Source organism: Nicotiana attenuata, chromosome 2 (genome assembly GCF_001879085.1).
Source record: "Nicotiana attenuata strain UT chromosome 2, NIATTr2, whole genome shotgun sequence".
Lineage (NCBI taxonomy): Eukaryota > Viridiplantae > Streptophyta > Magnoliopsida > Solanales > Solanaceae > Nicotiana > Nicotiana attenuata.
In genome coordinates, this window is record NC_031990.1 from 49,781,045 (window position 1) to 49,805,346 (window position 24,302).

The 24,302-nt window shown below is 35.7% G+C and overlaps 2 protein-coding genes across 3 annotated transcripts; one reads left to right on the forward strand and one right to left on the reverse strand.

Moving 5' to 3' along the window:
• LOC109209471 (lecithin-cholesterol acyltransferase-like 4) lies at nucleotides 1,303-7,470 on the forward strand. The gene is made up of 11 exons (XM_019372745.1): nucleotides 1,303-1,765; nucleotides 1,905-1,996; nucleotides 3,063-3,181; nucleotides 3,614-3,749; nucleotides 3,871-3,922; nucleotides 4,481-4,581; nucleotides 5,130-5,324; nucleotides 5,586-5,743; nucleotides 5,889-5,943; nucleotides 6,068-6,121; nucleotides 6,827-7,470. The coding sequence occupies exons 1-11, from the start codon at nucleotides 1,525-1,527 to the stop codon at nucleotides 7,241-7,243; spliced, it is 1,620 nt and encodes a 539-aa protein (XP_019228290.1). The 5' UTR covers nucleotides 1,303-1,524; the 3' UTR covers nucleotides 7,244-7,470.
• On the reverse strand, nucleotides 8,189-17,506 carry LOC109209482. 2 transcript variants are annotated; one of them, XM_019372758.1, is made up of 7 exons: nucleotides 17,190-17,506; nucleotides 16,744-16,803; nucleotides 16,094-16,590; nucleotides 15,617-15,760; nucleotides 10,071-10,311; nucleotides 9,459-9,959; nucleotides 8,189-9,338 (listed from the first exon to the last, which is right to left on the reverse strand). In XM_019372758.1, exons 3-7 carry the CDS (start codon nucleotides 16,571-16,573, stop codon nucleotides 8,938-8,940), a joined length of 1,767 nt encoding a protein of 588 aa, XP_019228303.1. In that variant the 5' UTR covers nucleotides 16,574-16,590; nucleotides 16,744-16,803; nucleotides 17,190-17,506; the 3' UTR covers nucleotides 8,189-8,937. The 2 variants fall into 2 exon arrangements, with proteins under 2 accessions (XP_019228303.1, XP_019228299.1); XM_019372754.1 differs by having other exon boundaries at nucleotides 16,094-16,645.

The window sequence follows — 24,302 nt, forward strand, 5'->3', positions numbered from 1 at the left end:
GAGGTCGAGCACCCTTGATAGAGTTATAACGACTAGTTTCAAGATAGGACATAAAAGAGAATATTCTAAGTGGATAATCTCTGCACTTGTACTATTAGGGTTTTTAGGAACATGTTCCCTATAAATAGAAAGAGATACAATGATAAGGGACATGTGATATTCATTTTGTAAAAGACACTTTTGACCGGAGAAAGATAAAATTGGGTTTCAATCATAAGCACACAAAAACAACCTTTTTCTGAAGATTCTTGCCTACACTTTTCACTAGATCCGAGAATATCTCGGGCACTCAAAGATTGATCTATCATTCGCGATTGTCAGGGAGAATATTCATTACTACTTGTCTTAGGTGACTCCTTTCCATCTATTTACATAAATGCCATTTATTATTGTTCATCTACATTCAATGTTGCATTACTTCTATTTTGATTCTTGATTATTGACTATTGCTTGCTAGCATACCTATTGGAACAAATCTGTGCATCATTCGTTATTCTGCTAGGAGCTTCTTTTTAGGATATTATTGTTAGCAAAGATTTATCCTCATTTATATAAGTTTAATTAGTTAAACCAAGATCTACGTTTTTTGGTCAAATACGGACCTCCAACAGATTGTGGCATGATTCACCAATCAAGAGGAAGAAATAATTTGTGTATATATTCTTTTCTTTTAAATTCACAAATCAAACAACATGCATATCACTATACTGATTCAGTTTTGTAAAACTTTTTCCCTTCAACTTGAATTCAAGTTAATAGCTTGTTTGACATAGCTTGTTTGACCAAGTTTCTAAACTCAACTTATTTTAAAAAGTGTTCTTCTCAAAAGTATTTTTCGAAAAATATTTTTAGGGAGAAACAATTTGTCTTTAACTAATTAATTAAAAAGTACTTTGAGCAGTAATTAATGTTTGACCCAATTTTTTCTCAAAAATACTTTTCAATGAAGTAGTTTTAGAGAGAAACTATTTTTTTTACTTTTCAAATATTGTTCCTACTTAAAAAAAAATTATTTCAAAAAGCTTGACCAATACCTTAGTTTTGGCAAAAAAATACTTTTTTTTTTTTTTGGGCGGAACAGGCTATATAGAACCAAAACGAATTTGCTCTCTTTTACCGATGATGTTTACGTTTCTTTGAATCGCGGTACGAAATCCAGTTCCACATTTTTCTCTATTGAACCATCCGATTTTTGTTTCCGTGAAACACATGCACACTTCGTTCCTATCTTTAAGGGTAAAATAGTAATTCAGCTATGACAATCATCATTGAGTCTCAAATAATATAAGCAAATAAACTTCCAAATCTGTAGTCACTTTCCGTCAAATCCACGGCTCTTCTCCGTTACCGAATCGCTACCTTACTCCTCCTCTTTCCCTTATCAAAACAACCCTCAAAATTCCGCTGCCCTAAATATCACTATTTTTCTTCTTCAATTTCGTCCAATCAAAAATATACACCTTTTTTCTTCAATTCGTCTAATAAACCTTTAAATTTTATTAGGGTTTTTAGTCGTTGGGTGAGATGGCGGTGTTATTAGAGGAGCTGGTGAAGTCAATAGAGATGTGGCTGAAGCTGATTAAGAAGCCTCAGGAGTACATTGACCCAACCCTTGACCCGGTTTTATTAGTTCCGGGTATCGCCGGGTCGATCCTCAACGCCATTGATAAGAAAACAGGTCGAACCGAGCGGGTTTGGGTCCGAATCCTTGGTGCTGACCATGAGTTTTGTGACAAGTTATGGTGTCGCTTTGACCCTTCTACTGGTAACTTTACTTTTCATCCGTTTTTGATAAATTTCTGGTGATATACTCTTAAAGGCTGCATTTTTATGTTTATCTTTATTGTAAAACAATAAAAAGAACTTTTTAGGTGTTAATAATTTACTGATTTATTTTGAAACAGGTAGAACTGCCAATTTAGACCCTGACACAAGCATTGAGGTTCCGCAAGACAGATATGGACTTTATGCTATTGATACTTTGGACCCTGACATGGTTAGCTGCCTTTGTGCATTATATTATGCGTAGTGACAGTGTTGAATATTATAGAAGGTTAATTTTTTGAATCATTAGTGTTTGAAAACCCACGTATAAAACCGGATTAGAGAAGTGCGGAGATTTGTGCTAATGAGGAATCAAAAGAACTGTTTGTCTTATTTCAAGAGTGCTATCGCAGACTAAACTATAAAGCACTTATATTTGGGGTTTTAGGATATAAAGAGGGATGGAAATTGGGATTTACCAAAGAGAGGGGAAGCAACCAAACTGCTTTTCGTTTCTAAGTTAGTGTAGGATCCTAGTTGTATTACTTCTCTGAAAGTAATTGTGTTTGCGCATTTCTTTGTCCACATAACATTTTTTCTTCTAGGAAGCAACAGTTTGTCCAATGACATTTATTTTGAATAATGGAGTACTCTTGTAGGCTGGTATATATATATATTTCAAGGTAATACTTCAAAAATACTTCGTGCATTGGGTTGGTCATGTGTAGATCTTCGACTTGCTTTTTAGCACAGAGATATTGACCGAGTTCTTTCTAGTTAGAGATGCAGCAAGAATAAATAAGCTTCTTTCATCTGTTAATCGTGTACTAATTCAAGGTGATAACATAGGTGGACAGGTTACAGTAATGAACACAGTAATCAGCGTAGATAATTCATTGAAGAAATCAGCATTACGAGTCTTCCGACAGATTTTCTTTTCAGTTTATTGAAAAGAGGAATCTGCCTTGAAGAGGAGTCATTTTAAAGTTCCTTAGTAGTAAGAGTGACACGAGATAGAATGCAGTAAGATTGAACCTTATGATGTATAGGCAAAATAAATGGTCAGGGGAGCTGTAGTGGAATAGGGGGCAGGGAAAAAGTACTATATCGCCATCACCTTTCAGTAGAGGAGAGAACGAAGGGTTTGTGTTCTGGCAGCCAATTGACCTTTTTCTTGATGACCTTTTAAGTATTAAAGGCAGTGCTCGTTGTATTAGCTATGATATTAAAGAGCCTAAATAAAGTAATGACTTTTATGAAATCAGAAGTTTGACTACTTTGCCTCGTCCTCTTTGCAGGTTATTGGCTCTGATTGTGTGTATTATTTCCATGATATGATAGCTGAGATGCTCAGCTGGGGTTACCAAGAGGGAAAAACTCTCTTTGGGTTTGGCTATGATTTCCGGCAAAGTAACAGGTAGCGGCTGGTCATTTTATAGATATTCAACATGGTTTCGAGTAAAAATTTTGCTGTTAATTATTTTCAAATATTTTTTTCCTGTTAATTAATTTTGCTAATTTTATTGAAGCTTTTATAAAGAAAAAAGAATATTGCTAATTGTGCTTGTTTCTCAATCCTCCTTGAAGAATAGAAGCAGAGATGTCGTTTACAGATCTGATCTCTTGCTTTACAATATTTGGGCAAGGTTAATAACCAAAACTGTCTGTGTGGTGTTTCTCCGTTAACATATCTCGATATTGTTTATTATCTTAATTTTGTTGGTGACACACTCAAACATTGCTCTATGTCTAGTTTTAAATGTTACAGAAGTATTATATCTTGTGTTGAATATGTTTCCATATGTTTATTAATGCTGAAAATTTTCCCTTTCCTTTTCTTATTCTGCAGGCTTCAGGGAACAATGGAGTGTTTCACTCAAAAGTTAGAATCTATACATACTGCGTCAGGAGGCAAAAAGATAAACATCATAAGTCATTCTATGGGTGGTCTTCTTGTTAAATGTTTCATGGCTCTCCACAGCGATGTAAAGCCTCTTGTCCTGTTCTTATTTGTAGTCTTGCTCCTCCGACACTTCCTAACCACTCTTCTTAGCCCTAAAAATCTTTATTTTAGTTTTAATATTGTAATAAATGTTGCATTTGCAGATCTTTGAAAAATATGTGAAGAATTGGATTGCAATAGCTGCACCATTCCAGGGTAAGCAACTCTTTGTCTTTTCTAGTAAGCTGCATTTTATCGCAATGATGTCCCCATATTTCAAATTAACTTTTCTAAGTTCACTTGGAAAGTCTTAATTTCATCTATCTATCCATCCATATACATGTACGTACAGATGCACTTCAAATTTATATACATGTAAATACCGATACTCTCTCTCTCTCCCCCTCTCACTCTTTCATTTAGGTTGTGGGGTTGGAGTGGAGGTGGGGGTGGGGCTCAGAAAATAGACGTGCTACTAGTGAAAACAGCTAAGAACTAAGTTTGTACTGCTGCTTTACTTTTAACCTTACTCGCCCTTCAGAAATGGGAGCTTTCCAGGAAACTGATTGTAGAATAATTTGCATTTTGTATAGTCATGCCGTTATCAATTTGGTGTGGAACCTTAGATCTGCCAAGGGATAATATCCAATCTCTTAGGTTATAATTTTGAAATTAATTTTAGTGATTTTGTTCATGGTGTTCTTTTCTGTTTTATTGTTTTTCAATTTGATTTCCTGATTGATTCGATTCTTATGTGTGATTATCACATTACAGGCGCTCCTGGATATATTACCTCGGCATTATTGAACGGAACGTCATTTGTGCATGGGTGGGAAGAGCGGTTTTTCATATCCAAATGGAGTATGCATCAGCTGGTTTGTATTTCAGTCCCACTTGAACTACAACATGATCATAAAATTTTCCCTTTTCTCTTGTTCCTCTATCCCTTTGCATATATTGTGATTTGGATTCCTTGCCCTGTTTGGATAGCTAATTGAGTTTCCTTTTCAATTATAACAAAAACTGGTCAGTATTCTTCTATGTTTCTGCCATCTTGTGGAGTTTCGTTGTGTATTTCTTACATATGTTGGTCAATCTAAAAATGTAATTAATGATCTGCGGAGGCACTGCTTTGCATATTTTTGAAGGCTTTAAATTTCTTGATGTGATTTAACCCACTGTGCTACTCTACGTTCATAAGGGTGGTTTTCTAGATAATATAATCTCCATTCTAATTATTATGTGTTCCATTTGTCATTTTTTGGATAATTTCTTTGGTCTATTTATTGGTTAGACTTGAGTTGCATATTTTGGCATCCATTTTGTCTTGCAACATGGACAAGAAGCTACTTTGAATACAATTTTTGTAGCAAAATATTGCTTTCTTTGATAGATCAATAACACCTGATATTTGGACTGGCAGTTGATCGAGTGTCCATCAATATATGAATTAATGGGATGTCCTGATTTCCAATGGGAACATGCGCCAGTTTTAGAAATTTGGAAGGAGAAATCTAACAGTAATGGGGAGTCTAATGGGGAGTCTACCGTTACACTGGAGTCTTACTCTCCATTGGAAGCTGTATCAGTGTATGAGCTAGCTCTTTCAAATAACAAGGTGAGCTGGCCATGGAATAGTATGTCATACAATTTATGCTGAAAAGCTGGTCAATTCATGAGGTCTCCACATTGCAGGGTTTGTGGATAGGTCATAGACTTATCATCATTGAAGTACCTAGGCTTTCCTTTTTCCCTCTCTTGAGCCTGTGTATTGACCTTGAACCAGACATGTTTTATTATTATTAGTGGTGATGATTTTTCATCCTTTCATGAGTTCGAATGGAAACCATAAAATTCATTTTTCCCTATGTCTTTGCAGGTTAACTATAATGGCGAAAAAATTTCCTTGCCATTCAACCAGGAACTTTTGAGCTGGGCTAACAAGACCCGAGAGATTTTGCGCCATGCCAAGGTTCCTGAAAAAGTTAAGTTTTACAACATCTACGGCACCAATTACAAGACGCCTCACAGTGTCTGGTACTATATTCTTTCCTAAATGTTTGGATTCAATTTATTATCACTAGTCTGAATTTATGTGAATAATGGCATATATTTGTAGTTTATATACTGTGTATAGTTCTTAATTCACGAGAATCTGGTCACTGAATTGGCTGCTTTGCAGTTATGGAAGTGAGAATGCACCCATTTCTGATCTTCAACAATTACCATTTATCCAGGTAAAATTGTTTTATTTTACTTTTGGACTGGGCCGACTGGATACTAATTATGTAGCTTCATTTTTCCCTATTTTTGTTTTTCATACTGCTCTCACTGACTAGCATCTTTTATGCATATTCACAGTCTAACTACATTTCGGTTGATGGAGATGGTACAGTTCCTGCAGAATCTGCGAAGGTATATAATATACATTTTTCCTCATGTAGTCGTGATATAATTGTTTTCTTGTCATCGCTCGAGAGATCTTCAATAATACTTTAGTCCGACTTTGTATGTTCTCTTTTGCTCGCCAAATTGGAACTAGTGTATCATAAAATGTGGTAACCACTGTTTTTCTGCTAGGACCTGGGATGTTATAGGGGGAAAATGGAAGGAAGGAAGGGGTAAAGCATATATTTGGTTATAGCAGATTCTTTAGCCTAAGGTATTTCATGTATTCTTAACATATTGCGTTAAGAGGGTTAATGTCTAATATAAACTTTTCTCGTTTGTCATCTTTCCTTGCTAAATTGCTCTTGCTATTAAAGATGTTCATTAGCACGAGATTTTAGCTTAGGGTATATGTCTTATGGTTCTAGATCTAAATCCTATCCTTTCCCACAGTTACATCTTTAAAGTTGAGCATCTTAGATTGTGAGAGAGAGCTGTGCTTTGCGTTGTTCTGCCTGGTATCCTTTTGTTTCCTGCTTTTGGATGTTAGAATCTGAACAAAGTTCTCATTGAATAAGAGCTCTGTTGAAAGGGACCATTGGATTTCTTCAGCTAACCTAACCTGCAGACTAATGGTAGATGTGATTGTTTACTCTATAAGCTTTTACAGCCAACTGATCCTGACATTCCCTGGTCAAAGGTATATGGTTTAATGTGCTATCCCTTTTTCAGGCTGATGGGCTTAATGCAGAAGCTAGGGTTGGAGTCCCTGGGGATCACAGAGGAATTATTTGTGACCGCCATGTGTTTAGAGTAGTCAAACACTGGTTAAGAGCAGATCATGATCCTTATTACAATCCAATCAACGATTATGTTATCCTACCCACTGCATTTGACATCGAAAGGCACCATGAGAAAGGCTTGGATGTAATCTCTCTTAAAGAGGAGTGGGAAATTGTTTCAGAAGGCCAGGATGGCGAAGAGAATGCAGCTAGCGGAAAGCCTAAGGTGGGTTCTCTATCTGTCTCTCATGTTGGAGGTGACAAAACTACATGGGAAGAAGCCCATGCCACTGTCATTGTCCACCCTAAGAGTGAAGGTAAGCAGCATGTCGAGTTAAATGCGATGTCTGTCTCTGCAAGTGCTTGAAACTTTTACCACGTCAAAGGTCAAAGGGGCTCTTTTGTTGCGTTTCTATCTGCCTATTCTTGAGGCAATCCCTTCTGTATATACCAACTAGTTGTATTCCCGAACTCTCAAGAAATGAAAAGCAACAAAATACTGAACATAACTATGTATATATGTGCATATTCGAATAACCATGTATGTATTGTGTATCAGTCAAATAAGAGACTTGGTTTCTTGCTTGCTCGCACAACACCATCTGCAATTCGATTAATGGTGAGTTGTATGTCTAAAGGGTACATATGGATCACTCAATGGAGAATCTGAGTCCAATAGGCTGATTTGCTAGATTCGTCAGTTTTCTGGATTTGTTGTACTTCATGAAAATTGTTTGTCCATTTGGACTATTGTGCTTTTCAAGGTATGATCAAAATTTACCCTGCAGCCGTAACGACTCATGGTTAATGAGCACTATGGCTGTGAGGAGTGGAACAGTCTTAAAGGTAAAATACTTCATTAAGCCATCACCTCCAAATTCAAGATACAGCTGAAGACTTCTTTTAACTCTTTGTGAATAGGTTGCGGTCTGTTGAAATATTATGGACCTCGATTATCTGCACAATGCACGCATATTGGGATTCTTTGTCCTGATAGTATTTTCTTCTGTCACTTCAATTTGAAAAAATCGTACTAAGATCAAAGTCAATATAGTAGGCTCAGTGGGTACTCTTTTAGAAGCACAAATCTTTGCGTGTGTGGTGATTAAATATTTTTAATTAATCATTGTCTGACGTATGATTATAAGAAAACATTCTTTTATCAAAAGTACGTATTACCTACCTTATTTATGGGCAAAAAATATACCGTCATTTACAAGCGTCTCAACATGTGTTCTATATTAGCTGCTCCAACTAATTCTTATTAGAACGTATCAATTGTTAAACTAAAAAATTTCATCAATGCATAGCGTACTACTAATGATTTCAATTAAAAAAATATAGAAAATATTTCACTTACAAACTTAACAGTGCAAACATTTTACAAGGGCATTTTCCTCTGTACCACAGCAATGAAGCCACTGAAAGTTGCTATGCTAATCAAAATAATGACCTTTAAAGAACAGTTTTAAACATGAATTTGGTGAACAATCCAAACCGACACGAACAAGGGCCTTTCGCGAATGAACTCAAAACTCATACTACTTTTGTGGAATAGAGAAGCAGAGATTCATATACATGCTGAATAATTGCAGCTACTCAAAATACCTTTTTGTAATAGTTCCCTGGAAAGTTGCACATTCTCTGATCTTTCATTGTGAGCAAAGAGATGGATACAAATGGCTAAACTACGATGCAGTTCATCATAGAACAGTTCTGGGGCTTCCTCCACTTCATAGATTTTGTATGACAGCTTCACAGAAATGATACAACCAGATACAAAACAGATGCAGTTCTCTTCTAAACACATTTCTTACATATTGTACAGCTTAATATCTAACCTATAGATGTAGCTTCATGAATTAAAAGTGAAAAAGAATAATACTCATATCGGTGGGAGGCTTAAATTTCTCCTAGGAGCTCAAAAACTTCGAAGTACGCACAATTCAGTGCGTGGGCACTACCGATATATACTTGCAACTGAGCCTCCCCAAGACAAATGAAGCATATAAAATGAGGCGATTCACCTTTATTTTGGCTGCTCATATGGCGAACTGAACCTCAAGACTGTTTCCTTCTCTTTTGTTCACGCTCCCCTAACTGCAAAGAAACATACATCGCTTCATCCGACCCACCTATCACCGAGAGTCTTTTCAATTCCCCATTGCCAGGTTGAATCTTCTGGCATACTAGTGAAGTACCCGAGACACCTGGGATAAACTGATGCTCAACTCTAGGAGTTACTTTATTCCCACCCCGAATGTGAAACTCTTGATGCCCAAGTAGTGGAGTTATTCCTTGGTCGGACTCATCATCAACAGGATCTTGTCGGATGTTTAAATTAATTGGCTCAAAGATCTCTTCAGTATTATCTTTCAATTGTATCCGCTCCGCTGGTGACGACTCTCCAACCGCAGAGCCAATACCCGCAGCTGATGCATTTCTTTGCTCTTGCAGTGCAACTAATTTAGAGAAAGTGAATAGATATGCAGAGACTATAGAGAAGAAGTAATGAAAATGACACAGAAGAAGGAAATTTGAAGGCAAAAATTTAGAAATCCAAGATTCTGAGAAATACCAACCTTGAAGACTCTCATTGGATGTAATGAGATCGAGTTCAAGAAGATCAAGGAGACGGCCCAAGTCAACCCCACTAGTCCAATTCTCAGGAGGTTGGCCAACTTTCAATTTTAAACGACCTCGATTGGCAGTCCCACCCCAAATTATTCCAATAGGTCGTGGCTTCTCCCCATTTGGACTAGTCAAGAGAATGAGGCTACCACTGTCACCTTCAAGATCAAAAGTCTGCTGGTTCTCACCAACAACTAGAAAATCTGTAAAGAAACAAATTCCTTTTTCATCATTATACTCCAGGGCATAGGCCATAATGTTCCCAGTGGTTAGACCGGAGCTCCTTCCAACTTTCACCACTTGCCTACCAATGACGCTACAAACAGGAGATTGTAGGTCTATTTTATTGACATCACCTATCTCTCCTATTCCTTTCACAGATGTCGTTACATTCAACATGTCGAAATCTTCTGCAAATGGAATAAATGCTCCATCAGCTCGAACAAATGTTTCTGCAATATTCACAATGAGAACACATGGGTGTCAGGACCCAATTCGAAACACTACTATTATTCTCAAAGTAAACAATACAACAAAGAACAAACTGACATTTTTCACATTACCTGGGTTTGTACCAGCAAATATGTCATACCAAAGATCATCAGTAATGAAGGATGTAGCCCTCTCCACAGCACCTAAATACACCCCAGGCCCCAGGCTAGGTGGCAGGGGATGAAACATTTTCTGACTTGGAAAATCCAAGTCAACTGCAACATGACGATTAGTAAGGAAACCGACCTGCCTGTTTCCAGTCCGACTTTTAACAATTGCGCCCAAGGTTCCATATGTTTCCTGACTAGCAACCTAGGACAGATGAAAGAGAAAAGGTTGCTTCACTATACAATGTTATGTGAAGCCAAATCAATTAAGACAATAGATCTGCATGATCAAGAAATGTAACTATTCCATCTATCTTAGTTTCCTTTTTGGGTTGTTCAACATGGGCTTGGTGTCAACATTCTTAAAGAGAATTCTTTTTTGTTAACGACGAATTAACTTTTAAATACTATAACTAACTTCAGAAGTTACACTGGTCCCACTGTTAAGTTTATGAAATCTCTAAATCATACAAGTACCTCTATTACCAGCTTGAGGGCCCATTCTCTTCAAATTACTTGCAATTTTAACTCTACTTAATAAAATTTAGGTCCATTCTAAACAGGGAAAAAATAGGACAAAGAAAGTACAAGATTTAGTGCTGTAATACTGAGTCTGACAAAAGACAGCAGAGGCGTATTAGTATTTTTGAAGTTAAAAAGTTATTTAAGCGTAAGGGAGGAAATTGCAAACGCCAAGAATATTTTTGAAGTCAAATCAATCACTTTCACAGTAGGCTGACATCAAATCCACTTTTTGCCTCTAAATCACAAAAATGACTAGGATTAGATATGCAAGGAAAAGAGGATTAGAAGTACATAAATAGCATACATTGGTGAGGCTAGAAAAGCAATCCATTTTAGATCAATCAACCGGTAAACCATTTAACAATTTGTCCACATTGCATAATTATCTATTTATTATTATGCCTAACACTAAAATATAAAGAAACAGATAGAGATCCTACATTCAAATCCCCCTGCCATCCATGAAGAAAACATTTCACGTGATAGGTCCAAGAAATAGAAATAGGTTAGCAGTGAAGAGACATGTTATAGAAACAAGTGAATAAATAGAAGTGTCTCTTTTAAATATTTCAAACTTTTAAATGAGTTTGTAAACACAATTCACCAATTATGGTTAAACCATATGATCCAACGGGCCAATAAATATTTTCAATGTTCCATTAGTTACCCAAAATGAACAGAAAGAAAAGAATACATGCCTAAGTGCTTTTTGACTGGGCAATGAAGTTTAAGAAATTTAAAATAAAAAAATAAAAAAAAAATAAAAAAAAAAAACCTTAGACGTGTAACTCAAATATATGCAAAGTACCAAAATTACCCTTTTAAATGAGTGGTGGGGAGAGCTCCACATGTCTTTATTTTTTCTTTCCTCATAAAAGAATGAACTTTTATACTAAGTGGGTCCCAACAAGTCTATTTCATTAAGGGTAAAAAGGATGATAACATTAGATTATTTCAAAAACAGAAAGATGTTTTTCTTTTGGGGACATACTACAACGGAAAGCATGTCACATAAAATGAGACAGGGGAGTGACAGTATGTTAGTCCCGAAAGCCTCTTGATAGTTAACAACCTTAATTCGAAGAGCAGTAACTCTTTGTCTCTTAGCCTTAGATGTCCAGTATGAAAGCCATGCCAATGAGAAAAGTGATTAAAGTCAGATTCAGAGGCGAGAAATGCGGAGTAGAGATGTTTGAATTCAAATAAAAATAATTTTTGCCTGAGCTGCACTATTTCTTCCCTACTTCAGCAGAATGGGCTGGCTCATATTCTTTCAAATTGTTCCCCTTTTTCTTCTGGTGTTTGATCATATTTTTTGTTATTAACCCGTTGGAAGGTGGAAAAAAGTCCTCGGAATTGACCCAATTATAGCCCAACTTGATATATGTGAAAACTAAGTCAAAATTGGTCTTCATCTTTACCACCCTAGGTGAATGAACAGTTGAAGTCAACGTTTCATCGGTGCTATTGTTCTTCATCTATTGCATCGGCCATGGTTTATGACTCCCACCTTTTTGTTTATTTCTGTGTGCTCCATCTCTAGGATTTGTTATGAGTTCAATTCGTTTCTGTGGTAAAATCCCAGTAAGGAAGAAGAATAATGCCCAGCTTCAATCAGAAAAGCAGATCAATATCCAAGTAGCCTCTAAAGCATTGCCTATTTGTCAAAACATATTAAGACACCATGGATGAATTGGTGATCCCACCAGACTCACCACCAATACATTGTATTTCTTCGCATAGTGCAGCAACCAGCTTTAAATGACAATCAGTTAAGCATTGAATAGGTGTATGCAAGTGACATATCTTGAACACACGACTAGCTTCCGTTTGACCGATAAAAACTGCACAGAGCATTGCCAAATTAGGCCACCTTCTGCCATTACCCTCAAAGCTCTCATAGCCAAGTTGGTGATTACTCCCATCGACCTTGTTTGGCAGTTGAAATGTCGCACCAAACAAGTGTTGAGGAACTCCTTCCTCTTGTCCACTCCTCCACTACCCAGATTGAACATCCTTTAATTCTCTACTATGCTACTCCAGAAAATCACATATGGCATGAAGGAGAGCAAGGTGCTACGTTCTTATACGACTTAAAGCTCTTCATCTTCTAGTCATTTGAAGATATTTGATTTCTTGAAATCTAGTCGGCATTCTAGAAAGGAGGAGATTCTCACTCTAGAATAGTTCTACGCCTTTATTTCATGTTGAGTCAGGAATTTAAATACACAAAATTCTTGATTCAACCACCTTATCAAAAAAAAAAAAAAAATTTATTCGACAAAGATAACTCTTCTTAATGAAGATAGAATGAAATTAACTCAACATTTAGATAATAACCAAATACACATTCCGGATTCATGAATTAAAAGATCTTCTACCTTGTACCAATGCCGTCCCTTAGAAACAAGGTAACCAAAAGAGTCTTCTAAATATGCTTCCAATTGTACAAGAAAAGAACAAAAAACAAACGAACAAACAAAGAGGTGGAAGAAACAGGGTTCTCGTTCTGATTGACATGGAAAACTCGAAAAAATAGTTCCTCAAAGGTCGAGCATAGAATAAATAATATTTGCCTACTTTACATGTCAATATCTCAATTTGATAAAACTCATTTGGACAGTCTATCATGTAAATATTTGTATATTGCTCATTAGGAAACACTTTTTAATGTTTTGAAAATTTGATGATTACAGCATAGTCGAGTCCTATACAGATTATAAGTCTGTTAAAGCACTGGATGAGGAGAGCGTGCCCACCTAAAGAAGGGGGAGAGGATGTTGCAGGGGCACTTGACGTTTAAAAAAATTGAGGTGTCATAGCAGTCTTAAGATGGTGCTGTAAGGTGATGGATACTGGATAGACTATAGAGAAATCTAGAAATTTATGGTAGCTGGTGCTCTCCTATGTAGGTAGTGCCAGAAGAAAGAGACGAAACGGATCAGATAGATTGACTCAAAAAGTTCAACCGTTGGAGTTGCAGCGATTGATGCTCACAGTTCATGAAGGTTTTGGAAGATTCATATTGAATGTGTTATATTGGTAGAGTAATTGTATCGAGCACCAGTTTGTCGATACAAATAGTATATTCCTGAACTATAGAGACAAGGATATCCTGTGATTGATGCCCTTGATACGATACTTACACTTTCAGAGATGTGATTGTACTTACATAGTTATGTCATTGACGGATTTCACGTTAACAGAATAAATCAATCCCCTCCATTACTTAGTTTCTTCATGTTGATAAATATAGGATCTGTTGGAGCTATTACTTATAACTACATTTTGTGCTACAACACTCCCCATGTGATAGAAAAGGATCCGACGATCTTGAGCCGCTCTTACCAGGGATCATAAATCCCGAGTTTGTCTAAGATTAGCAAGAAAATTTCCCATGGCTAATGCACAAGTTCACCTTATATTTATAAAACCATGATTGGTTTTTGAGACCAATCATAAAACACTAAGTTTATTTTCTTTTTGCATCAAAAATATCCAAGTGAAAGCCTAGCTTTTCTGAGTTATGCATATACCAACTCCCATAATTTACTTTCTCGTTTGCTAATTGTTTTTTTTTCTCTTCGTCCTTTTTTTGAGGATGAAAAAAAAAGGACCAAGAAGGAATTCTCACTAGATTAGTCATTAGTGATACGACGATACGTCTACCACTTTCTCATTATCAGACTAGCACACCTAGCAATATCATTTTACTCTAATGGGTGTAGCAGGAATCAAGTCAACCACAACGGGATAAAAGACTTACATAAAAGGAAAAATGCATCATAACCAACAATGAAGGGATGCATAAGGATGGACCACGGACATATCCTTAGAAAAATATCCAAACTCAGGAATGGGATAAGGTGGAGACCGTCGGAAGGTTTAAGGTTTACAACGTTGACATTGTAAAGGGCAGTGATAGGACGTTGTGGAGAGGTTCCGCAGTGGAATGTTTTTCAAGGAGATCATATTACAAATGTCTGGATACAAGTAAGTTAGGAAACTCTATAGGAGTGTATTTGTGGAATAAGGCTCCCAAAAGTAGCTTTCTTGGTAAGGTGTGCCGCAGGGAATGTTACCATGCGGCACACGTTACCAAGAAAAAAAAAGGGATGCTACTCTAACAGCACATAACTTGAATTGGTGTTGTATGTGCAAAAGGAACAGGAAGGACATGAATCATCCGCTCCTTTGTTGCGCATTTGCAGTAGCTATAGAGTTCAGTGTATTCCTTGAGTTCTTACTTCTCGCCAAGATCAGCGGAGGAGACCATAGTAACATGGAGATCGAAAAAAATAGGGAAATAGATGAGGAAGTTCTGGCGACTAGTCTGCTTATGCATTGTTTGGACGAATAGGCGAATAGGAACGGAGATGAATATTTGATGAAGTTGAGAAATCAACATAGATTTATTTTTTTTTGGATGAAGTAATGGGACTTCATTAAAAAGCATCAAGAAGATGCATAGTGAAAATTGCATCTGCCCATTTACAATAGTTTACACTACAACTAAGGGAAATCATCATAGAGGATTAAGAGTCTAATATTTCACCTTCACTTTTGGCATAAAGAAAACATCCCCAAGGTAGTTGGGTAGATTTTCTGGAAGCTCAGTGCTTTCTTTTTTTGAAAAAATGGAAACTGGTTTTGCATAAGGTATACTCGTACATACAAACAGTTACCTGCTGAAACCTGTAGTTGCTAGAGTTTTTTCCCTTTTTATTTCCTTAATGCCAGAAAACCCAAAATAAGGATGTATATGAAATCTCATTTAATTAGAAGTTGTCGACAGGTTGAATTCTAAGGATGAATTGCATTTCCCAGGAGTTCAAGACCCTCGGCCCGGCAACTCATAATTTTCCCTTCCTGGGAGATCAGTGCTAAGCACTTGTAGTTATTTGACCATCTTGATGCATAGTAATGTAAGGACATTCTCATTTATCAATATATATAGTTTTTCATAACCAAGAAGAGTCAATTACCTGGGAACCAGAACCAATGCATGGATCACTTCCCCGCAAACCATCAACAAGTTCAGTATATAGCTGTTCCTTTGGAGTTGCTGCCGGTGCACCAAAGTATGAGAACTCCACAACATCAACATCACACCAAACACCACCAGGTCCCTGCCCAATTACAAAAGATTCATCAAGCCCAAAAGTATTGGCAGGATAGTAAGACGTCTGAAAAGGTCAATGAATCAAAGTTGGCCCCGACACCATCATTATCAAAAGAACATTAAAAAGTTAATGAATCTGCAGATCTTCTCCACATTGAGACGCAGGAATTTTAACTGCTGGGTGAAATTCGTTTACTATTTAACCATGTTTTTATGAAGAACAAGGACAGATAATGAGAAAAACTGATAGGAAACCTTAATTCATGAGGGCCACCTAAGAAATATAATTATTACATTAAAACTACCAAATGCAAGTACAGGAGTTCCAACAAGATTAAACCTCGAGAAAAGCTGGTAGACATTGGACAAGACTGAGCCATTGCCTGTGAACTTTTCTGGCAACAAAGACAAGAATAGCTGGTATGTCTGTCAAAGCACCTCGCCGGATACGAAATCCGATTGCTGTACCAAGACTAAAGCGGCGCAAGTTTTTGCTATGGAATGCCCTAATGGTCATAACTTCAAGCAATGTCGTGGCTTGCTGTCCCGTGGGAAGCCGCCCCAGGGTTTCAGGTAGAACCCCCTTCTGAAGGTTACCAAAGTAATTGGCGCGGTTCTCAGCTGCATCCAAGTGGCTAGGCCATGAGAAGTAGGCAGCATTGCTCTCAGAGAGCTGACAACCTGATGCAAAGGCTTGCAGTGGTGGTGAACTTGACAAAGGCAGGTTTATATGGTTACAACAGTTCCTCTCCAAATCCAGGGCTGACTCCTCTGATTTCTCGGATCCAGAGTGATTGAATCTCAAATCCAGTCTATCCATCGTTTTAACTTTCCTGTCTGATAATTCATTAAAACATCTGCTTAGCTGCAAAAGCTCCCCCTAAGATTCAACCTTGAAAGGAAAAGTTTTATATGAAGTACTAGTCCCATTGATTCGACTAAGCAAAAAACATAAATTAAATACCAGCATAATAACATAATTAACCTTACCAAATCCATACCGAGGCACCTTATAACACTGTACAAATCAAAGCAATCAATAAACTGCACCTGGAATTTACATTAACATGAACAAACATTAGCAATAACAGAAAGAGAAAAAATGCTAAGAATATTCCAAAACCAACTAGCAGAAAAACAACTTGTGCGTTTCAAGATTAAAAAAAATCAGAAACCAACAAGCAACTTTGGTGAGCAATGGGTCAAAATGCATTTGTTCTCACCTCAGTATGTAACACAATAACTAAAGCTAGCACAGAATGATAAATACAGAAAAAGAGCATCTCTTGCACATATAACAAGATAAAACAAGTCCACACAGTTCAAGAAAGTCAATATTGAGCAAGAGAGGTCAAGTGATAGAATTTAAGCAAAACCCATGTGAAGAAAACGTATAAAGATTGAAACTTTACAATCAAATTGAAAAGAAACCTGACCTATCAGCAACAATGGAGTGAGTTCCTGAAAAATCCCCAGAAAAAAAGATATTTTGATGCCCTAAAGACTTGAAGAACAAGTCCACCCCTCCACCTCCACACTCATCCAAGAAAAATAGTTTGCCTCAATTGAATTAGCCCATTATATGCTTAGTCGTCTGCAGTAGAATCACAATCCAAATGCTCTATTTGTCCTTGCCTTGTGCTTGTACGCGCGTGCCTATCAGTCTCTCTCTGACTCTCTCTGTGTGTGTGTGAGTGAGTGAGTGAGAGAGAGAGAGGTGTCAGAAAAAGAAAAAGAAGAAAGAGGAAACAGTCCAAAACAAAGAAACTAGTACTATAATACTACCACAGGGTCAAAAGAAATTTACGCTACCAGGATATTTATAAATAATTTTGTTTATATTTATAACACTAACTAAAATTAAAACAAATTATCTACTAAAAAGATAAAAGTTACAAGAGCGTGTAATAATAGTAAAATTCAAATAAAGAAGGCATTACCAAGTGTATTTATCTTTACCTTATGCAGATAAAAAAATTTGTTTTCTATAGACTCTTGGCACGAGAAAAAATACAAAAAGAAGGGACAGTAATACAAACAGTAACAACAACATGAAAGAAGGCATAGGATATAATAATGAAAAAAGAAAAAAGAAAAAACTACTAGTATTTGTTAATGTGATAAGAGGAAAATCTTAAAAAAAAAAAAAAAAAACAAAGGAGAAGCTACTTTCATGAATTTAAAGAAAACGGAGACTATCAAGCGTATTTTTTCTTTCTTTTTTTAGCAAGTGTATCTAGTAATAGTATGTATTTGATGCAAAAAGTACTTATTGTTAATTAGTTATTTTTTAAAAACCTTTTTCTATTTTCTTCTTCCCTTTTTGCTGTCATTGTCATTCTTTCTTTTCCTTTCGTTCTACCCTTTTGATTTTTTGTTGCCACTCATCATTTGAATGATCACTACACTGCATTCACTGGAAAAGGGCAGAAAAGAGTGCAAAATAATTATTATCAAAAGTTTAAATTTTATTCTTCTTAATAGTAGAAAATTCTAGTACTTTTTTTAAGAGTAAATTTCATGGGTGTTCATTTAACTTTGTGCACATTACGCAAAAGTTACTTTTTTTGTTACGTGAAAATCATTCAATTTTCTGTTCATTACTCAAAAATCACTTTTCTAAGTGGATATTTTATTTATTAAATTAATGGGTATGGGTATGACTTGGCTGATAAATCAATGAGCTTTGATTTTTCAAATTAAATATGATTAAGAACGTGGACTTGAGATTTGTTCACGGTAATGTTATTGACCAATTTAATAATGCTATTTATATATCTTGAAAATTAATATTAAGAAAAAGTTAAATGTACGAATATATTATAAAATGATAAATAAAATAATATTAAGTTATTTTAATTAGAAGTAAAATACTTGCGTAAAAGTATTTTATCTACTCATTATATAGCATATAATAAGGTATTAAATAAATGGGAGGATTTATAATGTCAGTGGCATAATAGACTTTTCAGGTGAAAAATTTGTAAAATTTGGTCAAAGTGATTATTGTGAGGCTATCTCCAACCCTTGCCTCCATTTTTTCCTCCAAAATGGAGTAAAGTTATTCCAACCATTACTCCATTTTTTTCTCCAAAAAAGAATATTTCATTTTATATTCTGCTCTCTCTTTAATATTATATTATTATCTTTTAGCAACATTTAATATTTTATATTTGCACCATTCATTTTTTGAGATGATTATATATTTTTTGTACAATTATAACTTATAATAAAATTAACTTACAATTTTACATAACAATAATAAATGCATAAAAATTAATTTATCAAAATTATATGCCAAAGTTAAAAAGTAAAATTAATATTATAAAGATATTACATAAACATAATTAGATATATATAAAGAGATAAATTAAAATAGTTAAATAATAAAAATAATAACACTGTTCATCCCCTGGTTTGGAGGCAAAAATGGGGGAGCATTGAAGCTCCATTATGGCAAAAAATCCCCCATTATGGAGAAATGGGGGATTGGAGATGCCCCAATAACTAGAGCATAGTAAAATAATTTTTGTGTAACAAAAGAAAGAAAAGTTAGTTTTGGGTAATGAACATAAAGTTGAATGATCACCCATAAAATTTACTCATTTTTTTAATACAGGTTAAGCTTCTCTCTTATGCAGTTGATTTTGTTATTAATGTTAGATTTAAGTTCTATTTCCAACGAAAAACTTAAATTTCCAAGCAGTGGATTACCCTGTTGAAAGATTCATATCTGTTGTCCAGGGCGGAACTAAAAGTCGAATGTACGGATTTGGCCAAACCCAATAATTTTAGTTCAAAAACTGTATTTGTATTAATATATTCATCAAATATATATAAAATTTTAATTTATAATCAGTTACTATAACTCAATGTTATTATTGTAAAATTTAGAACTCATAACGCTTAAATTCTAACTCCGCTTATTTTCTTGTGAGAAGTTCTTACCTATTATAAGCACGTCAAAACAAGACTTCCTTAAAATTTGTATATGGCCAGTAAAGAAAGAATAATGAAGAGAATATAATTTCTTGGATACCATAGTATTAATTTTTTGTGGGGTGAAATTAGGGTCCCATCCTTATTTGCTCCCCAAAAGTTGCACACTCACTCATCTAATAATTCAATTCCCACTTATCAATAAGGGAAGGAATGGGTAGGGGTCTGGTTTTTGTACTCTAAATTGCTAAAAATATTTTTCTTTTATTATACTAGTATGATTCTTTTTTGCTTCTATCTAGTGACAAGATATTCATCATTCAACCATTGCAATTTTTTTGGTCTTTTCATGAAAAGGGAAAAAGATCATGACATTTTGTTTGAGGATACAAAAGTGTTGTGGCTCACTAATCCTCAAATTTAATTATTTTATTTCGCACTACTTTTTTTCGTACTAAATATAATATATTATAACAAAAAAACTACAAACTATTATAAAATTTAATTTATTAAACTGTTACCTACTAACCTCCTTCATCTCAAGAATAAGAATCCAGTTTTGGTCCTACGAAATATTTGGATGAAATTGGATATGAATAAATTTGATCATTTGAAAATTATATTCAAGAATAGAATTTAATTTTTTTGGATTGCAAAGATTAGATGATTTTAATTTCCTCTAATGCTAATGCTCCAAGAAAAAGAAATGCTAAAAACACTTACCAAGAAGGGTTGTGGTGATTGACATGTACTTCATCCTTAATCAGAGGTTACCAATTGAACTCTTAGTATGTAATTCTCCTTTGTAAGAAAATATTTTATCCCGAATATAATTTTTTTTTTTTATCTCAATAGCATATAATGAACACTAATCTGACGAAAATACCTCCTCTGTCACGACCAAAGCCTACGACACATATTGTCCACTATAAGCTCAGGCATACACGGATCTGTGTATCGGGCTACGCCACAACGAACCCAAAAATATACATACTAGTAGTATATTAACTTGTGTTGTATTTTATAAAGCTCTTCACTCTGTCGTTCCGATGCAGTTTTTATCTTTTTTCACCCTCTTTTATTACACTTTCTTCTCCCTCTCGACACGTGTCCATGATATGCTACATCCATTATAGCCCTTTACGAAGCCTATTCCCAATTGCTGCTGGTAGACCTATCTTTTTTGACAAAATATTACAATTTCTAGAAGTTAATAATAAAATCTCTCTCCCTATCAAGCAGCTGTCACTATCTTTACATTATCTGCTCATTTTTTATCACTTTCACTTCTTTATGTACCTTTCAATTATCAAATCATTATCACTCTACTCCTCCAAATTAAAATACTTGTTTCTTATGCCCCATAAAGTTTTCATATTTTTATATGATTTGATTCATCTTTCATCATGATCTCGCAATAGTTGTCCAAGAAAGATCAAAAGCAATGTTTCCACAAATTGAATTGTTTCCATTAATTATAAGCTATCTTTTGGTTTTATAGTCTAAGAATTTTAATTTTTAATTCCATGAAAGGCTCCATCAAATTGTGATATGGTGAGGTCATCCAAAGACCATATTATTTTATTTTATTTTATTTCTTTCTTACTTTATTTTTTGTCTGGCGAAAATTCAGTGACGACTTTGATGAAAAGGTATAGAAGAAGTCTTTCCCCTAATAATCAATGAGTAATATGGAAAAAAATTAAAAATATTGCCTTGACCACGCAACCTAGGGTGTGTTTTTACTTGGGATTCAATTGTTATTAATTACTTTAATAAGTAAGATAAAATAAGTCTATTGGTGATATCTAGTGTTTCTTTTCTATTCAATAAAATATTATTTCTCTCAATGTCGAAGGTTGGTCTGGGCTGAAAAATGTCTATTTATCCTTAATTAGAGGTTTTGTGTTTGAGTCATGTGAATGAAATTATCTTTATTAGAGAATACTTAACTCTAAAAATGTAATTTTCTGATGCAAATCCTAATTAATCGGACCAAAATTAATACCGAGTACTGGATGGAAAACCAAAGAAAAGCTTGAGTTGCAATTGGTGAAGTCGAACTCCCAGCATGATTTTTTATTGAGATTCACTTTACGTATAGCTCTTTTCTATTAGTTATGCAACTTCTTCTTCTACTTCATTAACTTCACTGGCCATCTGAAAAAATAAATATAACAAGCTTTGTACTAATTGCTTGTGAATAGTCGTGAGATTGTAACTTGATTCAACATTTTTATTTGTACAACTAGTGTGCTTGGCTGCTTACTAGTGTCTCCTAGCTAGTCTCCTTAATTTTCATTTGGCAAATGACAACATGCATGTACACCCAATACTACAAAAAATTGCATCATTTTAGAGAAGAGGTGAAGAGTTGTGTATGGGTGTTTGTCACGACCTGGATTTCCCACCCTCGGGAGTCGTGATGGCGCCTACTAGTGAGAGCTAGGCAAGCCAAATTTAATTACTCGTCCATTAATAATCTAATCCATTTTTAACAATTTACGACAATAATACAAGAACAACGAATTCAATAATAAGCGGAAGTCTCAATATTAAAGAAAACTGAGTAAAATGCAAAAAAAATCTCAACAAAAGCCTCTACCCAAGACTGGTGTCACAGTTTCACAGACGGTCTAAGAATACTACACATAAAGGTCTGAAAGAAATAAACTCGACACTGTCTCCAGAAATACATGAAAGAAACAGGAATATAGATGAAAGGAGACGCCAGGGCCTGCGAACGCCTGCAAGGCTACCTCGGGTCTCGCTGGACTGAAAGCCTGCTCCCACTCTACTGCTGCTGCTGTCCGAAGCCTGGATCTGTGCAAAATAGCACAGAGTGTAGTATCAGCACAACGACCCCATGTGCTGGTAAGTGCCTAGCCTAACCCTGGCGAAGTAGTGACGAGGCTAGGACCAGACCACCAAATAAACCTGTGCAGATATATATACAAGTACAACGAAGACGTAGCAAGAAAATAACAATTTAAGCTGGGGAAGGGAGCATGCTTCAGGGGCAACAGTTAGAAATAGAATTTCAGGAATAATAAAGCGTACATCTACGATTTAACTTCTAGCAGTAAATGAAGAGATAAGGCAACTTTCATATTCAACTCATCTTGTTGCAGGCGTGCAACCCGATCCCATTTCTCAATATCTCGTGGTAGGCGTGCAACCCGATCCCATTTCAATATCACTCGTGGTAGGCGTACCACCCGCTCCTATTTCAATATCACTCGTGGTAGGCGTACCACCCGCTCCCATTTCAATATCACTTGTGGTAGGCGTACCACCCGCTCCCATTTCAATACCACTTGTGGTAGGCGTACCACCCGCTCCCATTTCAATATCACTTGTGGTAGGCGTACCACCCGCTCCTATTTTATTAAATCAACAGTTTCCTCCAAAAGAAAATTTACTCTAACAAACGCAACCATTAATACGAGTTCATAAGACAACAAGTACACAAAATTTATGATTCACTAAGGAAAATAAATAATGACAAATAGTAATTAATTATGGATTATAAGGGGGCAATCGGGCAATTTAGTAATTAATATGTTGAATGTCACGTAGCAATTAAGTCACATAATCATGAAGCAATTAAGGCATAAATTCAAGACATAACGTTGCGCAAGGACACCTTGGTTCAATAATAACAAGTGACACGATAAAGGGAAATGTCAACGTAAAGAATCACAGAAATAATGGAATAGACAAGTAATGCACTTGAACTAATAACAACAAGAAATCATAGCAAACTGCAATAAGTGCACGGCATCACCCTTCGTGCTTTTACTCTCATCCTCTCCAAGCAACGATATAAAATGTGCACGGCATCACCCTTCGTGCTTTTACTCTCTTTCCTCACATATAATCAATAGAATTGGCACGGAATGGTACATCGTGCGGCACGGCATCACCCTTCATGCTTTACTCTCTTTTCCTCACAATAAGCAAACAGTGCACGGCATCACCCTTCGTGCTTTACACTTTTTCCTCACAAGAAACAAACAATGCACGGCATCACCCTTCGTGCTTTAACACTCTTCCTCGCCCAAATCAACAATCACAAGCAAGGGCAAGGGAATAAATAAACAATAATGAAAATCCCGGCAAGAGAACACAAACAAACAATTAAAACCCGGCAAGGGTACAACATCAATAATCTCAACGTCCCGGCAAGGGAAAATATCAATAACTCTTTCTCTTTCTTTCACTTTCACCTCATAGTTCATAGTATCACTCGAGTCAATGCTCCACGAAGTTCAAAGATCACAATTTCTTTCACAAGATCTTTACAACATATAGAAGTCATCAATTAAACATGGAAGATATAACAAGATCCCAACTATTCGCAAAATAAGGACTCACGGTCATGCTAGACACCAATGTATAGATACTCGTCACCATGCCTACCCGACAATTAGCAAGTAGCAAATAAGACTCAACTCCTATTCCCTCAAGCTAGGGTTAAACCAAACACTTACCTCGATGCTTTGAATTCAACTCAAGTCTCAATTATGGCTTTACCCCTCGATTTCGCCACCAGTTCGCTCGTATCTAATCACAAATTGTTAATTACATTAATAAACACTAAATGAATC